The sequence below is a fragment of the Trachypithecus francoisi genome, unplaced genomic scaffold (assembly GCF_009764315.1).
Source record: "Trachypithecus francoisi isolate TF-2019V2 unplaced genomic scaffold, Tfra_2.0 Lachesis_group21, whole genome shotgun sequence".
In the NCBI taxonomy this organism is placed as follows: Eukaryota; Metazoa; Chordata; class Mammalia; order Primates; family Cercopithecidae; genus Trachypithecus; species Trachypithecus francoisi.
The window spans coordinates 17,258,544-17,276,504 of record NW_022681467.1 but is presented as its reverse complement, the minus strand read 5'-3'; the positions used below and the strand labels follow the sequence as shown (position 1 = coordinate 17,276,504).

At 39.3% G+C, this 17,961-nt stretch overlaps 1 protein-coding gene across 18 annotated transcripts in view; it reads left to right on the top strand.

Annotated features, from left to right (window-relative positions):
- Positions 1 to 17,961, top strand: part of PLCB4 (phospholipase C beta 4) — a 419,870-nt gene that overhangs the window by 297,607 nt on the left and 104,302 nt on the right. For 17 of the 18 annotated variants that reach the window (XM_033185629.1, XM_033185625.1, XM_033185628.1 and 14 more), the window contains 5 exons: positions 2,526 to 2,605; positions 5,138 to 5,191; positions 13,104 to 13,185; positions 14,189 to 14,289; positions 14,938 to 14,995. In XM_033185629.1, coding sequence (XP_033041520.1) covers positions 2,526 to 2,605; positions 5,138 to 5,191; positions 13,104 to 13,185; positions 14,189 to 14,289; positions 14,938 to 14,995 — 375 coding nt within the window. Of the gene's footprint in view, positions 1 to 2,525; positions 2,606 to 5,137; positions 5,192 to 13,059; positions 13,186 to 14,188; positions 14,290 to 14,937; positions 14,996 to 17,961 lie in introns of those variants that run through there. The other variant, XM_033185641.1, reaches the window with a different exon arrangement.

The window sequence follows — 17,961 nt, the reverse complement described above, 5'->3', positions numbered from 1 at the left end:
CTTCAAAGTGCACCACCACTGTAATTTATCTCGAGAAACAACTAAATTAGAATGATCAGAAAAAGCTCAGTGAACAGTCTCAGAAATTGTCCACTTTTTTTTTTTTTTTTTTGTCCTAGGAAACTATGGACTTTGTTTTGTGTTTTGGAACATGTAATAAGCCTGCAGGTTGAGAAAATACATCCCGGTTAATGCCAACCCAATTATTTGTGCTTTTTCTGTCTCTTCTTGGGAAACTCTGTGTGGGCCTGTGGTTTGTTAGGTCAATAACAGGATATTTGATAGTCTCCAGGGAATTATAGTCCATATTTAGCCTGATAGAGGAAGTGAGGTCTGCCGATGAAAAATAATTGAGGCATTTCTTTAATTCTACTATTTCATTTCTTCCTCTTCCTTCAGAATCCTGACTCCACCATTATGCTTGCTGAGGCTTTCGATGCTATTTACAGCTCTGCTTTTGCTAGTCACAAAATAAAATTTACCTTTTATAACCCCTGAGCCTTCCCTCAGAACACTGTTAGGTATGACCAGGATCAGTAAAATCTATTAGATTCACACCCATTACTTTGGCTACTACTTAAGAAAACAAACAAACAAGAGATCCCAGAAAAATAACAAGTGTTGTTGAGGATGTAGACAAATTAGAACCCTTGAGCAAAAGGGTTCCCTTGTTGCATTTGCAGTCCTTTGTTGGTGGGGGGAAAAATGGTATGGCCACGATGAAAAAAGAGTATGGTGTTTCCTTTAAAAATTAAAAAATAGAATTACTTTTTGATCCAGAAGTTCCACATCTGGTTATTTATCCATAAATAAGAATGGAAAGCAGTAACTTGAGTTATTTGGATGCCAGTGTTCATAGTAGACATACAATTCACAATGGACAAGGAGTCCATCAGAGATGAATAGATGAGCGTATTCAGCCTTTAAAAGGCGAGAAATTCCGATACATGGTAGAGCATGGATGAACCTTGAGGACATTATGCTAAGTGAAGAAAGCCAGTCACGAAACGACAAATTCTGTATGGTTCCACTTATATGACGCACCTAGCATAGTCAGAATCATAGAGACAGAAAGGAGAATGGTATTAATATTAATCAAGGGCTGAGAGGAGGGGGGATGGGGAGTTATTTAATGGATATGGAGTTTCAGTTTTGCAAGAGGAAAAGAGTTCTGGAGATGACTGTTTATGTTGGTTGCATAGCAATGTGAATGTACTTACTGCCACTGAATTTTTCATTTAAAAACGGTGAAGGGATAAATTTTATGTTATGTCCATTTTTAACACAATTAAAAGAAATGTTAAACAGCAAAAAACAAAGCGAAACAAAACCATACTCTGTTGGAATGCAGTCATCACCTTTGCCCTAACAGAGAGTAAATTGCTTGACTTTTTTAAACCTGGTCCTACTAGGCAGTGCTGTCCAACAGTCCCATCTATGATGATGGAAATATTCTTTATCTGCACCGTCTGAGCCATCAACCCCATATTGGTGTTTAAGCATGTAAAATGTGATTAGTACAAATGAGACACTGAACTTTATTAAATTTAAATAGCCATATGTGGCTAGTGGATACCATACTAGACAGTGCAGATAGAGTTTACATCTATATTACTGTCTATTCCAAGATATTTTCCCTTCCTCAGCACCAAGCCATAAATCTAAGCAGTCAGGCTGTAAACCTAAGAAGGTAAGGAATCAGCTTATGTGTGGGCCACAGTTCTATTTAACCAACAATATCAATTTGCTACACAGTGTTTTACCAAGGGTATGATTCTTTTTTGGCATTCATTGGCATCAGTTTTTGGACCCAAGGGCAGATTTGGCCTTAATTCATGGACTAAACTTTTCTAGTAAATGCCCTTTTAGAGACCCAAATTCCTCTACTGCCATGCACAATCTCCCTTCACTTGTCCTTGTAAATCCATGGAGTGATGGTATGAACTACAAGTGAGGTCCAAGGCCTTATACAGAAATTATGTGAACACATCGCTGTTTGCTCTGATCACCCTGGCAATCAAAGAATGTTTTACTTTTTAAGGCTTTGCTGGAAAACATAGTCAGGTAAGATAGGTAACAAACTCTTAGATTGAAAGGATCACACAATAGAATGGATGAAACCCTATGCATTTATCCTCTAAAATGAAAATAGTTAAATATGTCATTATGCATTGTATAATGCTGGTTGGAAATAACTAAGATTGTCAGCAACTGAAAAAGGGCTTATATTTAAACAAGCCGCAAATAGAAAGCTTCACAAGTCAATCAGTGGGCAGCATTCCTTTGTGGCAGCCCACAGTTTAATGGCACAATAGATGGCACATTTGTCTTCATGGAAAGAATGAAAGCTGTTTATTAAAGAATAAAATATGAGCAGGCAAAATATAGATGACTGTGCAACAGGAAAGGGACAAAAGAAGAGTTTGTGTTTTTATTACACAAAATGGATACAATCTATCTAATAAAAACCACTCTATTTGACTCCAGCAGATTTGCTCACCAAGAATATTGTTTTTCTCTTTCAGCAATGGGTAGAAGGCCTGAGATCAATCATACACAACTTCAGGGCCAACAATGTCAGTCCAATGACGTGCCTCAAGAAACAGTGAGTGTTGTTTGCATGACTCTTTCTGCTTGGCAGTTATCAAACAAATGGTCAGATGGAGAGATGAAGGCTGGGTGGTTCCTTCCTCCTCAGGCAAATTCCTACTTGCCTTTCCCTCCATGCTCCTGACCTTGGAGTTGGCCGATGCACATCGGTACTCTTCATACCATCTAGAAGGGTATGCATGATAAACCCACAGCCCAAAACCTATATGAAAAGAATAGTTGATGGCCAAAGGACACTGGAACCTCAGTCACTCTGTATCCTCTCAGTTGTGGGTACTGGCTTTTGTGTCCCCAGACTGAGTTTTCTGACAGACAGCTCTGCCCATGTCTGGGGCCATCGCTGAGTGCTATGATAATTCAATCCTCTGCTGCATAAAACTGAGAAATGAGGAGTGTGGCCAAGAGAAGCACTTGCCAACGCACCCATGCTAGGGTGAAAAAGAAGCCTCAGCTCCGAGTGTTGTGCTCCCTGTTTAGCACACAATCAGGAATTCAAAGATACCTCTGAATTTTTTTTCTGTAGGATTCAGTCATTTAAAGATTTGATCAAGGATCCAATGGTGATTTCCGAATTTATTGTTTCCATGAAAGAAGGAATTACTCCATCTTACAGTATCTGAAATCCAGAGGAGTACTACAGTGGTAGATTTAAACCCTACCCAAGTTAACCTTTCAAGGTGACATGAAAATCACCCACAAAGGAATCCTAGCCAAAGTCAAATGTCAGCCAGTTTGAAAAGCAGTGATCCATGAAGGTGGGGGCCATCTGCCTTCACAGGGCCATTGGCAGGCAGCTGTGAGGTGCCAAGAGTAACCATGTGGAGAAATTGCAGGGATAAGCCTGCATCTCTCAAAATTATGCCCGAGCACCAAGAGCGTGATTCATCATACTCACTTGGCAATGGGCCAAGAGGTTAGTCCTAAAGGTCCTGTCATGTCTTATCTTCTGGTCATTGTGGCAGGTGCTTACAGGTATGGTCTCTAGGCTATAAATCTGAGCTTCACCATGGCAAATTCTTAGACTTGTTCCTCACTGTCCCCATCAAAATTACCATGCAGATGAAATTGGAAAGTATTCTTTATTCAGTACTACTTATCTTAATTGTTATGGTACCCCTCCAATTTTCTTTCATCCTCTTAGTGGAGGAAAGTTATTTCGTCTTATCTATTTCTATTTGTTGTGCAGCTGCTTCTCCTTTTCCTCTACAGTTGCCCTGGCATGTGTTTTTAAAGAGAAACCCAGTGGATATTCTGATGTTATGACTTCAGGCACTGATAGTCCTAAAAGGTCAAAAACTTTTAGAAGGCTTACTTATACCTGAGTGACACAAATATCTGTAGCTGACATGAGATCTGGCAATATCCTGCCCAGATCCCTTTATGAAGCTGGTGTTCACCCAGCCATCATCTGCCATGGGGATGGGCTCACCAAGGGCTCAGACCTGTCCACTTCTTCAGAGCATTGCCCTCTGCTGAAGGGGAGCTCCCATTCCTGGAGGATTATACTCTTCCCTCCTCTGGCAGGAATTCCACAGCCAATGATGAGCTGCAATGGGGTACAGTAGGCCATCCCTCTTGCTGCCGAGTCTGGCACAAATCACATGAGAGTTCACTCACAGTCTCATGTGAGTTCAAGCTAAATCAGACTCCATCTGAGACCACAACTTTGCTTAACTCTTTTTTCTGCCCAATCTTCTTCACTCACTCCCTTCATCCCTAAAACATCCCCTTATTAAAGTAGTTAGTGGTGCCGTCTATGAAACTTAAGACAGAAACTTTACCACATCATCATGTTCCGCAGATTGTTAGCCCATTTTGATTGGAAACAGTGAGAATGGGAGTCATTAGCCAAGAAGAGTCCTAGCTCCAAAATACAGAAAGAAATTCTGAGTCTCCTGAAAGCCTGGGGAAAGCAAGGAATTGTTCACCATCAATTTGAGTTGATGAACTAGTCTTACCACTGGAAATTAAGGAGGCACCCATGTGATCAGTACTTGGCAGCACTAGAAGCTGGGAGTGATGAGTCCTCATGAGTCCTCAAGACAAGGCTGGCTGGTGTCACCGTGCAGTTGCATTTCCCACCACTTTAATATATTATTACAGAGCAATAGTTGAGCAGACCAATCGCAAATAAGTACCAATGATGTGTTTTGCTCGTTGCAAGCATGCAGTCATCTCATTTAGCTAGGGTTGCCAGATAAAATAGAGGATACTCAGTTAAATATGAATTTTAGATAAGAAACAAATAATATTTTAGTATAAATATATCCTATGGAATATTTGGAATATACTTACAGTTAAAAAAAAAAAAAAACCTGTTGTTTTTCTGAAATTCAAGTTTAACTGAGAGCTCTGTATATTTATGTGCTAAATCTGACAACCCTAAATTCATCTCATAGTACATAATTGTCTGATTTTCAGAACCAATGTTCTTGATTTGAATGAACTTTGTTTTAAAGTTCGTAACAGAATTGAAGCTGTTCACCCTAAGAAACATTAAGGCAGTGTTATTGCTCTTGTTTTGCAGCTGGATGAAATTGGCATTTATGACCAACACAAATGGTAAAATTCCAGTTAGGAGGTAAGTAATCATTCCTATCTGCTGTCCATGCCCTGGGTCAACCCTTGTGATCCCAAACCAAAGAGAGAACCCTTCACCAGTATTTGTGTGTTAAATGCTTTAAAGATATTTCTGGAATCTTAGTTTCAATTGCTTTGACAAATGCTATATTCAGTTGGTAAAAATTATTTACGGAAGTAAAGCTGCATTTTTTTTTTTTGTCAAAATAGGTGGCAAAAGAGGTACTTTGACAACTTAAAAAACATCAGAAAATGTAGCACTGTTTTTTTTTTTTTTGAGACAGAGTCTCTCTCTGTTGCCCAGGCTGGAGTGCAGTGGCGGGATCTCTGCTCACTGCAAGCTCTGCCTCCGGGTTCACGCCATTCTCCTGCCTCAGCCTCCTGAGTAGCTGGAACTACAGGCACCTGCCATCACACTTGGCTAATTGTTTTTGTATTTTTAGTAGAGGCGAGGTTTCACCATGTTAGCCAGGATGGTCTTGATCTCCTGACCTCATGATCCACCCGCCTCTGCCTCCCAAAGTGCTGGGATTACTGGCGTGAGCCACCGCGCCTGGCCAGCACTGTTTTTTAAAATCTGCAAATAAGTGGGTTTTTAGGATTTATGTTTCTTTTGCTTATTTGCCCTGAGCAACTGTTAGCTAAACTTAAAGAAGAGTATATTGTGCACCTACTGTGGAAGGGTGTGGACCGTGTCTTGAGAATTGTGATGCCTCTGAACAGAGCATTTTCATTCTGGGCTTTGCTGCTCATCTGGTGCTCAGGGTAGATAGGGCTCCTCCTCTGGCTTCGTGCTGCCTACTCTCTACGTGTACTGTAACTGACACCACATACTCTGTGGAGCTGTCCTTTCCACTTTTGCCCTGACGCAGGTAACAATGACAAAGAATAAAAAGGCTTGGGGCTGGGTGCAGTGGCTTACGCCTGTAATCCCAGCACTTTGGGAGGCCAAGGCGGGTGGATCACGAGGTCAGGAGATCAAGACCATCCCAGCTAACATAGTGAAACCCGTCTCTACTAAAAAAAAAAAAAAAAAAAAAAAAATTAGCCAGGTGTGGTGGTGGGCGCCTATACTCCCAGCTACTTGAGAGGCTGAGACAGGAGAAGGGCATGGACCCAGGAGGCAGAGCTTGCAGTGAGCCGAGGTCCCACCACTGCACTCCACCCTGGGCCACAGAGCAAGACTCCATCCCAAAAAATAAATAAATAAATAAATAAATAAAAAGGCTTGGGTGGAATCGAGAATAAAGAAAACATGGACAGGATACGTCCTCCACATGTGTTCTTTGATACTTAGGTAGACAGATTTCACCCTCTGAGGATTCCCCATGCATCCCTCTTTTCTGCTTCTCACGTCCTTCCAGGGGTTAGGGTTTACACATGGTCTCTGGGTGCAGTTGGAAACTCTTTCCACAGTAGTGATGGAAATTCTTTACCAAACTCTCTAGTACCTTTTTGGTTGGTGTTTGTTTTAAGCATTCATGGAAATTCCAGAAGCTGGGCTGGGTCCCAGGGCATCTGCTGTTCACATGAAGACAGACGTGTATCTGGATTCATGAACCTAAGCCCATGACCAGAATCAAACATGGGTTCCCCAGATACCAAATCTATCTTCCAGGATTCTCCGGACTCAGGTTTATGTTCACTTCTCTGGACACCACTTTAACAAATAAGCAAATCGACAAATAGTAACAAACAAAACCCGGAACTACTGGATGGAATCATGTCTTAGAATTGATCTTTCTTTCAGAGATGACTAGGTCACCGAATGCACAGCATCTGTGTGGATGCACTGAGCAGTGGCATGTGCTGGTGGCTCCTGGCCATTTCTGACTCTCCTTTCCCACTTCCCTGCTCAGCTGTTTCATTCTGCTCTGCAGCTTCCATTCTGCATCCCTGTGAGACTATCTCCATACTCCCTTGACATTACTCTTTTCATATTTAACAGAATTGTCCCAGAAGTCGTCGTTTTTCTCAATCTTGTGTATTAAACAATCACGACCTAAAGTATCCATGTGACCACTTAAATATTGAGAAAATGTAAAGTATAGAAGTCATGAAGAAGACCTTGGATAATATATTTTTTTAATTTAACCCTTTATTGAGGGCTTACTGAGTCACAGACCTCATGCATTTGTTGTGGTCTTTCCAAATCTATCTGTAGGATTCTCTGCTTTTATTTCATAACTTGCTAGCAAGTCAACTTTTTGTCTACTTTAGAAGTTTGAAAAAAGCCCTGTTAGCAGCCTTGACTGATGGCTGTTGGCAGATACTTTATGCTTATCCTTATTTAAAATCCTTTGCTCAGTTGAGCAATAGCAGAACAATTATTTTAATGTGTCCCAGTACCCTACGGCTATTGCATTTTTATTTAAAATCAGAGAGCGCAAAGCAGTGTGAAGAATAGAAATGTAGGCTGGGTGTGTTTTTACATGCCTTACTATCCTGCTTTTTCTTCCAAGATAAGGTTCAGGAAATGGGCAAAGTAGAGACACATAGATTGTGATCAAAGCGCTTCTAACCAGTAGTCTTGGTTTCATTTGTATGTATCCTAAGAATCAAGTGATTGTCATACAAGCTTTGAAGTCGTTTCTGATTCCATTGATTTTTATCTAACATGTTCACATACAAAATTATTACCACCTTTTTGTAGAAATAGCTTAGATATTTTGGTGTCTTCTTTAGCTCTCTTTGACATGGACTCTGTGGTACTTGCCAGTATTAACAGGTGTTTGACACAAGACAGCTGTGATTTGGGGGCAGTTTGTTAGAGTAATGGAGAATTGATACCATGCCAAAAAAAAAATCAGATAACTCTATTGGTGAATGAGCTGCCAAGAGTTAGGTGGAAATTGTTGTGAATGTTTTAATGGATATGAAGAGTAAATACTGTAAAAATGTTATTTCTTCACTATAGTTTTTAAAATGGAAACTATTAGTGTACTGTCCATAATATTAAAAGGGATCTGGCTTCATAGTGATTACATAGCTTGGGAAGGGTTCCTGCTGTTTAGCATTAAACCAAAATTTAATATCCAGGAAGTTGCAGGAATAACACATGAAGAAAATCTCCCTCTTCTCTTGTCTTGCTGTGTACATAACCCATACAGTCTGCCTTTCTCTCAAATTCACAAATTCACACTCAGTTTATCCTCCCACTCAGACCAAAGTTTTGGAAATAACACTTCTCTTTTGCCACCTTCCCTCCTCCCTCATAACCTGGAGTGGACACCAATGACTAGAAAATTGGGAAATAAGTAGCCAGACATTAGGTGTGGGCAGGGACTGGAAGAGATCCCAAACAAGATGGCTGTGTTAAAGAAGGCTGAGAGTCGCAGGTGCAGTCTTGGAAGCACTCCTATATAATCAGCCCATCCATATCCTGAAGGCCCAGCAGTGAATGAAGAAGATATGATTCTGCTGGGGCAGTTGCCCCATCTTTCACAAAAGAGTTCTATGTAAATTTCAGAACGTGGTGTTAAAACCATTGTGTAGATTGCAGACCCTGTGCCAGCTAGCAAAGAGTGGGACTCCCTTAGTTTATAGAATTGCTGCTGTTTTAGCCACTTGCAAAGTACCCTGGAATAGAATTTAACCAGGACTCTAATAGGACCGGACACAACTCAGGGGTGTTTGCTTTTGTAGCATTTCTTTTGGGGAATGGGCGGTGGTTTATTTTGATTCAACAAAAACTCATTGAGTACCAGTTAGCTATGAGGCACTAAGCTTATGTGTACATGGGGCTATCTAGAGATTTGAGTAAATCACATTCCCTTTGTAAATACTCTATGTTCCCATGAAACACAGCCACGATATTATCTCCCCTCTTTCCCTGCTCCATCTCCCTTCCCCTTGAGACATTCTTCTACTTTCTATTTTTTGGCATCTGGCCAAACCCTAGCCAAAGATCAATTCCTGTGTAGGAAACAGAACCTATTGGTACCCAGGTTCTGTTTCACCAGAAAGGCTCAGGCTCCGTACCCGCTGAATTCATGTCCATGTTGATCAGTTTTCATCTTGTTATGCCAGGCATGTCCAAATCTAACAGAGGCTTCAGTTAGCTGGGATATCCCTGCGATTGCTATGCAGTGATTCTTCTCCTGATAGCAGGTGCCAGATCCTGCCAGAGTCTTACTAGCTAGGTTAACACAAACTTTTTATGAAATAAAAGCCACCCTGAACAGCTACTTTCCCCTAAATTAAAAAGCCTAGAAAATTGTTGTCTTACCCCAATTTAATGTATAAAAATTACATGAACTCTAGAGATGAAAAATATAAGCATAGCACCTTCTATACTAGGAATCTTAACCATTTATTGATGTCACACACATATTCTCTCCCATATTTGTAGATTTGTTAAAGAGAATTCACAGGCCTCCTTATATTTGAATACAACTGTCTCAAGAACTCTTAAAAAGGTACTTCTTGAAGTGTTCTTGGGCCTGGCATGAAACAATAAAGCTGTGAATGAACACATAATTCATTTACTTAAAGCTACTTCTTCTTAGTCTATTTTGGGAAGTCCTACCCTGCCACTGAAGTGGTGCTTTCTGCCACTCACAAAGATGAATTATCAGCACTCTCATTTAGAGCTTGCCTTGTACTTAGCATGGATGGCGGAAAGTACAAAAACGCTGGGCATGAGATGCTGTTAAACATCCTTCTGTGCTCACAGGGGAGGCATTCCAAAGCCAGCCTTCATGGATAGAAGTAAAATTCCATCCTCAAGTCAAGCTGGACTTCTGAATGTCGAGTTAAAATTAAATTATCATGGTAACACAATCAGGGAGCGAGTGAAGGCTCCTTGGTGGCTAAGGTGTGGGTCAGAGACAAGTTTGGTGTTCCAGGGCATCAAGTCCTCTGCTCAATAGCTTTCATTCTGAGTGGTACCAACACATTTATAATGGAGAGTCTCTCCTACTTTTATCATCACCAGAAAGTGTGTTCATCAAGGTGTTGTCTATTCTACTAGCCTTGGTGCTCACTGTTCTAGTTAAAAGGCTATCCAAAAATACTATGTCTTGGGGTACTACCGAGATTTGTTGAAACGTTGGATAATTGTTCCCCTTCCCCCTCACCCAACCCATCATTTTCATAATACAGTCCCTAATCCTTGAGGCAGCTGACATTTCAGAGGGGCTCAAGGGTGCTTAGCTTGAAAACAAGAACAAAATATGTCTGTTCATACCTGTGTCAACTGTGGTTAAGTGTGGGAACCAGGATAAGGAAAACTGAAGGCATGGGTTGAGTTTTAAGGGGCCATCTCCTTTTCCCCAGGTCCAGATATCATCAACATGAGGGTTTGTTCTAGAGCTACTGTCTTATCTGCCACATTCCTTTTGCATAAGAAGGCAATTTGGTAGCATCAGAATTTATCATTGTTTTTGTCCAAAAATTTGTATCCCAAGCCGGGCGCTGTGGCTCACGCCTGTAATCCTAGCACTTTGGGAGGCTGAGGCGGGTGGCACCTGAGATCAGGAGTTTGAGACCAGCCTGACCAATATGGTGAAACCCCATCTCTACTAAAAATACAAAAATTAGCTGGGTGCGGTAGCGTGCACCTGTAGTCCTGGCTACTCAGGAGGTGGAGGCAGGAGAATTGCTCAAACCTGGGAGGCGGAGGTTGCAGTGAGCTGAGATAGCGCCACTGCACTTCAGCCTGGGTGACAGACTGAGACTCTGTCTCAAAAAATAATCAATTAGGAAAAGAGGAAGTCAAATTGTCCTTGTTTGCAGATGACATGATTGTATATTTAGAAAACCCCATCGTCTCAGCCCAAAATCTCCTTAAGCTGATAAGCAACTTCAGCAAAGTCTCAGGATACAAAATCAATGTGCAAAAATCATAAACATTCTTATACACCAATAACAGACAAAGAGAGAGGCAAATCGTGAGTGAACTCCCTTTCACAATTGCTTCAAAGAGAATAAAATACCTAGGAATCCAACTTACAAGGGATTGTAAGGACCTCTTCAAGGAGAACTACAAACCACTGCTCAGTGAAATAAAAGAGGACACAAACAAACAGAAGAACATTCCATGCTCATGGATAGGAAGAATCAATATCGTGAAAACGGCAATACTGCCCAAGGTAATTTATAGATTCAATGCCATCCCCATCAAGCTACCAAGGACTTGCTTCACAGAATAGGAAAAAAACTACTTTAAAGTTCGTATGGAACCAAAAAAGAGCCCGCATTGCCAAGACAATCCTAAGCCAAAAGAACAAAGCTGGAGGCATCACACTACCTGACTTCAAACTATACTACAAGGCTACAGGAACCAAAACAGCATGGTACTGGTACCACAACAGAGATATAGACCAATGGAACAGAACAGAGCCCTCGGAAATAATGCCACACAACTACAACCATCTGATCTTTGACAAATCTGACAAAAACAAAAAATGGGGAAAGGATTCCCTCCCTATTTAATAAATGGTGCTGGGAAAACTGGCTAGCCATATGTAGAAAGCTGAAACTGGATCCCTTCCTTACACCTTATACAAAAATTAATTCAAGATGGATTAAAGACTTAAATGTTAGACCTAAAACCATAAAAACCCTAGAAGAAAACCTAGGCAATACCATTCAGGACATAGGCATGGGCAAGGACTTCATGTCTAAAACACCAAAAGCAATGACAACAAAAGCCAAAATTGACAAATTGGATCTAATTAAATGAAAGAGCTTCTACACAGCAAAAGAAACTACCATAAGAGTGAACAGGCAACCTAGAGAATGGGAGAAAATTTTTGCAGTCTACTCATCTGACAAAGGGCTAATATCCAGAATCTACAAATAACTCAAACAAACTTACAAGAAGAAAACAACCCCATCAAAAAGTGGGCGAAGGATATGAACAGACACTTCTCAAAAGAAGACATTTATGCAGCCAATAGACACATGAAAAAATGCTCATCATCACTAGCCATCAGAGAAATGCAAATCAAAACCACAATGAGATACCATCTCACACTAGTTAGAATGGCAATCATTAAAAAGTCAGGAAACAACAGATGCTGGAGAGGATGTGGAGAAATAGGAACACTTTTACACTGTTGGTGGTACTGTAAACTAGTTTAACCATTGTGGAAGACAGTGTGGTGATTCCTCAAGGATCTAGAACTAGAAATACCACTTGACCCAGCCATCCCATTACTGGGTATATACCTAAAGGATTATAAATCATGCTGCTGTAAAGACACATGCACATGCATGTTTATTGTGGCACTATTCACAATAACAAAGACTTGGAACCAACCCAAATGTCCATCAATGATAGACTGGATTAAGAAAATGTGGCACATATACACCATGGAATACTATGCAGCCGTAAAAAAGGATGAGTTCATGTCCTTTTCAGGGACATGGATGAAGCTGGAAACCATCACTCATAGGCGGGAATTGAACAGTGAGAACACTTGGACACAGGAAGGGGAACATCACACACCAGAGCCTGTCATGGGGTGACAGGAGGGGTAGGGATAGCATTAGGAGATATACCTAATGTAAATGATGAGTTAATGGGTGCAGCACACCAACATGGCACATGTATACATACGTAACAAACCTGCACCTTGTGCACATGTACCCTAGAACTTAAAGTAGAATACAAAAATAAAAAATAAAGGTGTGTCCTTCCAGTGCCCCTTGCCCCTTGTTCTCCCAAGCACCAGGGGACCCCTGGTCTTAGATTCAAGTCGCATCACTAGCATAACCAGCTCTGGGAACCAGAGGGACACTGGAGGAACTAGTTTGGGAAATGAAAAACATCAGCAAATGAGAAGTAATTTTATTCTCCTTTTCCTTTTACCCTAGTCTCACTCTCCATAGTAGGACCTGGATCTTTGCATCAGAGAAAGCATAATGAACAATAACTCTAATGTGTCTTTCTTTCTTTTCTGCCCTAGTATTACTAGAACCTTTGCATCGGGAAAAACAGAAAAGGTGATCTTTCAAGCACTCAAGGAGTTAGGTCTTCCCAGTGGAAAGGTATTCATTAACTTAACAATGTATTTCTAAAACCATTTTGTTTATTTATCTTCTCATATGTAATGAGCTAGATTATTTATATTAAACTGATCTCAATTAAATTTGGAATTATATGTCAGTGACATATAGTACAGTTAATTTTCTTTTCTTTCTTCTTCCTCCTTCTCCTTTCCTCTCTCCCTCCCTCCTCTCCTTCCTCCCTTCCTTCCTTTTGTTTCCTGGGCATTTTAACCTAAATCTCTAAAAATGTAAATAGTTTGCTTCAAATGATTTTTGTTACCTTTCTTAAGAAAAATAAATGAAGGCCAGCTCGCTTTGTTACACAGTTTATTTTAGAGAAGCTCACCAACACTGCCTCAACCAGGCACAACATTACCATGAATAAGTAACTAATAAATTCAATTCTACAAGATGGTTGTGCAATATTTTGTGAAGCATCTCTCCCCACACCATTTGTATTCATGGCCCTTCAAATTTAAAATAAGTGAAATTAATTTATTGACTTTAAGAAAGATTGAAGCCTGGTACTATTTTAATAAGTCCTATTTGAAATATAAATTTCAGTATGAAAAGTAAAATCTTACGTGGTTACCCTAAGCCCCTTCACATGGTCTTACGAAAATTCACTAAATAAGCATAATTAAACCTTGGGCTTCATTTATTCAGCATCCCTCAGGCAGACACTTTTCTCCCTCAAGGTGAGTTGGAGGAAATGTATATTCGTTCTTTGGGGTATTTCCCAGAGCAAGCCCAGCTGTAGCCAGGTGTTCACACACACACAATCTGGCAGCGTGATAACTAGAAACACTGATGTACACGCACTGTTTTTTAGGGAGATGGCCTGGCAGTGCCTGCAAGTTGGCCTCCTGGCTTCTGTCAGCAGGAATCAGAGATGAAGGCCCTGAGTCCAAGTGGTCTTCACCTTGCTTCATGACCCTGTAGATTCTCACCCTCCAAGGGAAAAAAGGTTCTGTGATTCATAACATGATTTTATTCCTTACAGAATGATGAAATTGAGCCCACGGCATTTACTTATGAAAAGTTCTATGAACTGACACAAAAGATTTGTCCTCGGACAGATATAGAAGATCTTTTCAAAAAAATGTAAGTTCTACATATGAAGAAGTGTCATATAAATATTACTGTCCTTTTTTATTTTTAAAACGTTTTTGTCCTATTTTAATATAGTATGTTGGTAGTATCTAGGAATATCTAGTCAGGGTTACATTTTTCACCCCATAGTTTATCAGTGTAAAAGTTCACTCTGAGTTTTTGAGAAACTTTTACATACATTAATTGCAGCACCTGGAACTTTTTTTTTTGCATTGGCTTTACTAACTACCTACAATTTTAACCTGCTCCTTTAGGTATTAACCCATTATGTGAACTAACTAGATTCAATTTGGAATGTTAATATGTTTTTGAAAAGTTCATTCATTCCAATTATTTCAAATGGATGACTTACATGTTGTTTTTGAAATAACATCTTCTGAAAATGGTAAAAAAAAAAAAAAATTTGCAGACATTTTCTGTGACCTAGTGGGAGTGTTTTCTTTCTTTTGTTGTTGTTGTTGTTGTTGTTGTTTTATTTTTCTCCCCTTACGAACAGTCTCTGGCCATTTTAAGAATTCACCACTACTGCAGGGTTAGAAAATAAGTTTAGAATTATCATCAACAAATGTCAACATGTAAATCGTACCTACTGTAGCATCATATACAAAAACTTACTTTTTCTAATAAATTTCTTTTCAGCAATGGAGACAAAACTGATTATTTAACGGTAGACCAATTAGTGAGCTTTCTAAATGAAGTAAGCTTTTTCATACATTAACTCCATAAAGTCTGTGTGCAGTGGCTTGCCTTCTCTGGTGTCCTCATTGCATGTCTGCATCATATGCCCCTATTCGCTTTGCTTCTGACCTGCTGATCTTTCCATTATGGCTTTACCAGGTGCAAAAATCAGCTGCTGCCCTGTGTGTTCATGTGCTTTCTTCACGTTGGCTTTGCACATCGCTTTTTGTTGGTTTCTGGCTGTTATATGTAGCTCTGGTTCTGTGTGTATGTGTGAATTGTATAATATATTCATTTAAGTAAATGTGTCTTTGTTTTTGCAAGATGATATATAAGGTACTTTTTTTTCTATTGATCTCATTAAATAGAAAGAGAATGGATTGAGTTTACTACACTGTAGTTGGATTCTCCATTGCTAACTTTATCTCATACCTTTGCATGGACTGGAAAGCTTTATTTTTGTTCTTTTAATGGATTGCATGTAAGAAAAATACGTTGGCTCAAATAGAATATTTTGACAACAAGCAAAACACTTGAGTTCCTGGGTGAAAATATATTGAGTTTTAGGCCAATAGGATTGCAGGTTAAATTTGTACTTTCTCTTTTTATAACAAGCTCAGAGCTAATTTTAGAATGTGATTAACTTAACAACCAAAACTGGTTGATAAAATTTGCTTGAGCACAAGAGAAAAATATTTTAGAACAAAAAAAGTTTGCAACTTTTATTACAACTAAAATGAACTACTTTTTTCTTCACACAAGCAAAAAAAGTTTTCCCTTCAGTGAAACCCATCAAGACTCTTGTTAATCCAAAATGGAAAATTCACTTCTTTTTCTAACACATTAATAAGAGTTTAAGTCAAGGATGCACAATATGCTTTTGTTTCAAAATAATTTAAGTTAATCATTATACCATATAAAGAGAAAACGCCAGAAAAGACGGTATCATGACAGATAAAAGGTATTATCTTAAGAAAAGATAAAAAGGCAGACCTTAATTTGCCACTTCATAGAGACAAATTACATCTTCTTTTCTTTCCTTGTGAAGGTTCAGTGACTTCAAATTTATAAAGGTTGCACTTTAGAAACTATGTTAACTAAAGTGTAAACGCACTGATGCAAGAAAGGGAAAGTCCTACCCCACATATCAGACAGATGCCTCTCAAATAATCCTTCATGTACAATACAGTGTTCATTTTACTTGAAAACATTTCAAGTTTTTCCACTCCACTGGTTTTTAGTCATATAAATACAATGTTCATAATCTTTACCCAGATATTATCCACATTCTTATGTCACAGCTGCTCAGAAGTTAAATTGCCTTGTTTTGTTTCTTTAACCCCTTCCCCCTCTTCTGCCTTTTGTTTTTTGGTTTCTTGTTTTGTTTTGTTTTATGTCCCTTGGCTTCTTCATGCACTTTGGTTCATTGATCATCTTAGGTTTGGTGAGGTGAAGAGGGAAGACAGTTTAGTGTAAAGGAGAAAATCTACCACATCTTCAGTTTGCCACTTCCCAAGACAAGGCCTCTTGTGCTCTTTGGGATGAAGCCCTCTATTAAACATTACAGAGACCTTAATGCTGCATTTCACTGTTCAAAGGATGAAACAACTCTGAGGTCCTGAGGATAAGTGCAGTATTTATAGGCTCTTATCTGATGCATTTCCTTTTATGCATTGTTTTTGTTGGTGTTCCCAATAGTCACTCCTGTAATTCTTAGACATAACATTTAATTTTTTAAAAATATCATCATCCATACTTTCTTGTTCTGCCATTCAGATTCTTTCTTAAAGTATTTATTATTTGTCAACCTTTTATCCCTCACTATTACAGTAGACAATAACATTCTTTTTTCTTTTAATAGGGTTTCCTTCTATTTGATGTCTTATTCACATTAAAGAAGCACCTTAAATTTTGGGGTATGACTGATGGAATCAGTGTGATTCTAGATTTCTTTAGATCATAGAGACTGTAAGACTGCTCAGGAAGGTCTATAGCCTTTATTTTTAATCCAAGTGTCTACCCTGAATGTCTTCCTTTTCTATCCTAGTGAACTCAACTGGAAGAACTAGACAAAAAACTTGAATGTCTGCTTGAAGAAGGCTTGTCAAACATAGAGAACATTCTACCTGTTCCTTGCACCCCCTCTTTTGAGTCCTACTCTGGACCCTCTTACCTCTCCAAAATCAACAACACCCCTTGGGCAGAATAACTTCAAAAGGAGACAGAGGGAGCTCACTCAAGAAAGAATGGGCATTAGAATGTAAGAGTCTATGACTCCAAAAGTTTAAACCTAAACATTTTCAAAATGCCTTAGCCATGTAGTCTCAACAAGCCAGTATCCAACACTGCATTGGAAGCCCCTGTGAGGGTTCCTTGTGAAGGTTCAATGGCTTCAAATTTATAAAGGTTGCACTTTAGAAATTATGTTAACTAAAGTGTAAATGCACTGATGCAAGAAAGAGCAAATACTACCCCACATATCAGACAGATGCCTCTATTTTTAAATCCTTTGAGTACAATACAATGTTTATTTTACTTGAAAACATTTCAGATTTTTCCAGTCCACTGGTCATATAATGAGACAAAAAGATAAAAAATAAAAAATAAGCAAGTCCCATGAACACTGGAAAGGACAGGGTCCTAGTCTCATTTGCAGATGCTGATTGTCTACCCTGATATAAACAATTCAACGGAAAAACTCTTTGAAGTAATTAGAGAGTTCAGCAAGGTAACCAGAGAAACAATGAGCAAAGCAAAAAACCAGGAGACACACATACACTGCCATTAACCAGTTAGAATAGATAGTAGGAAAACCTAAATCCCATTTATATTAGCAAAAGACATGCTGGCTGCTACCACCTTCCAACTGGTAAATCCCTTCACTCTTTCTATGAAAGTTTTTGTTCATATACTAATGTGTATCTTCAGGGGGCTGCAAGGAGAGGAGAGACTATACATGTATATAGTCCATTTACTGCTTTGTTC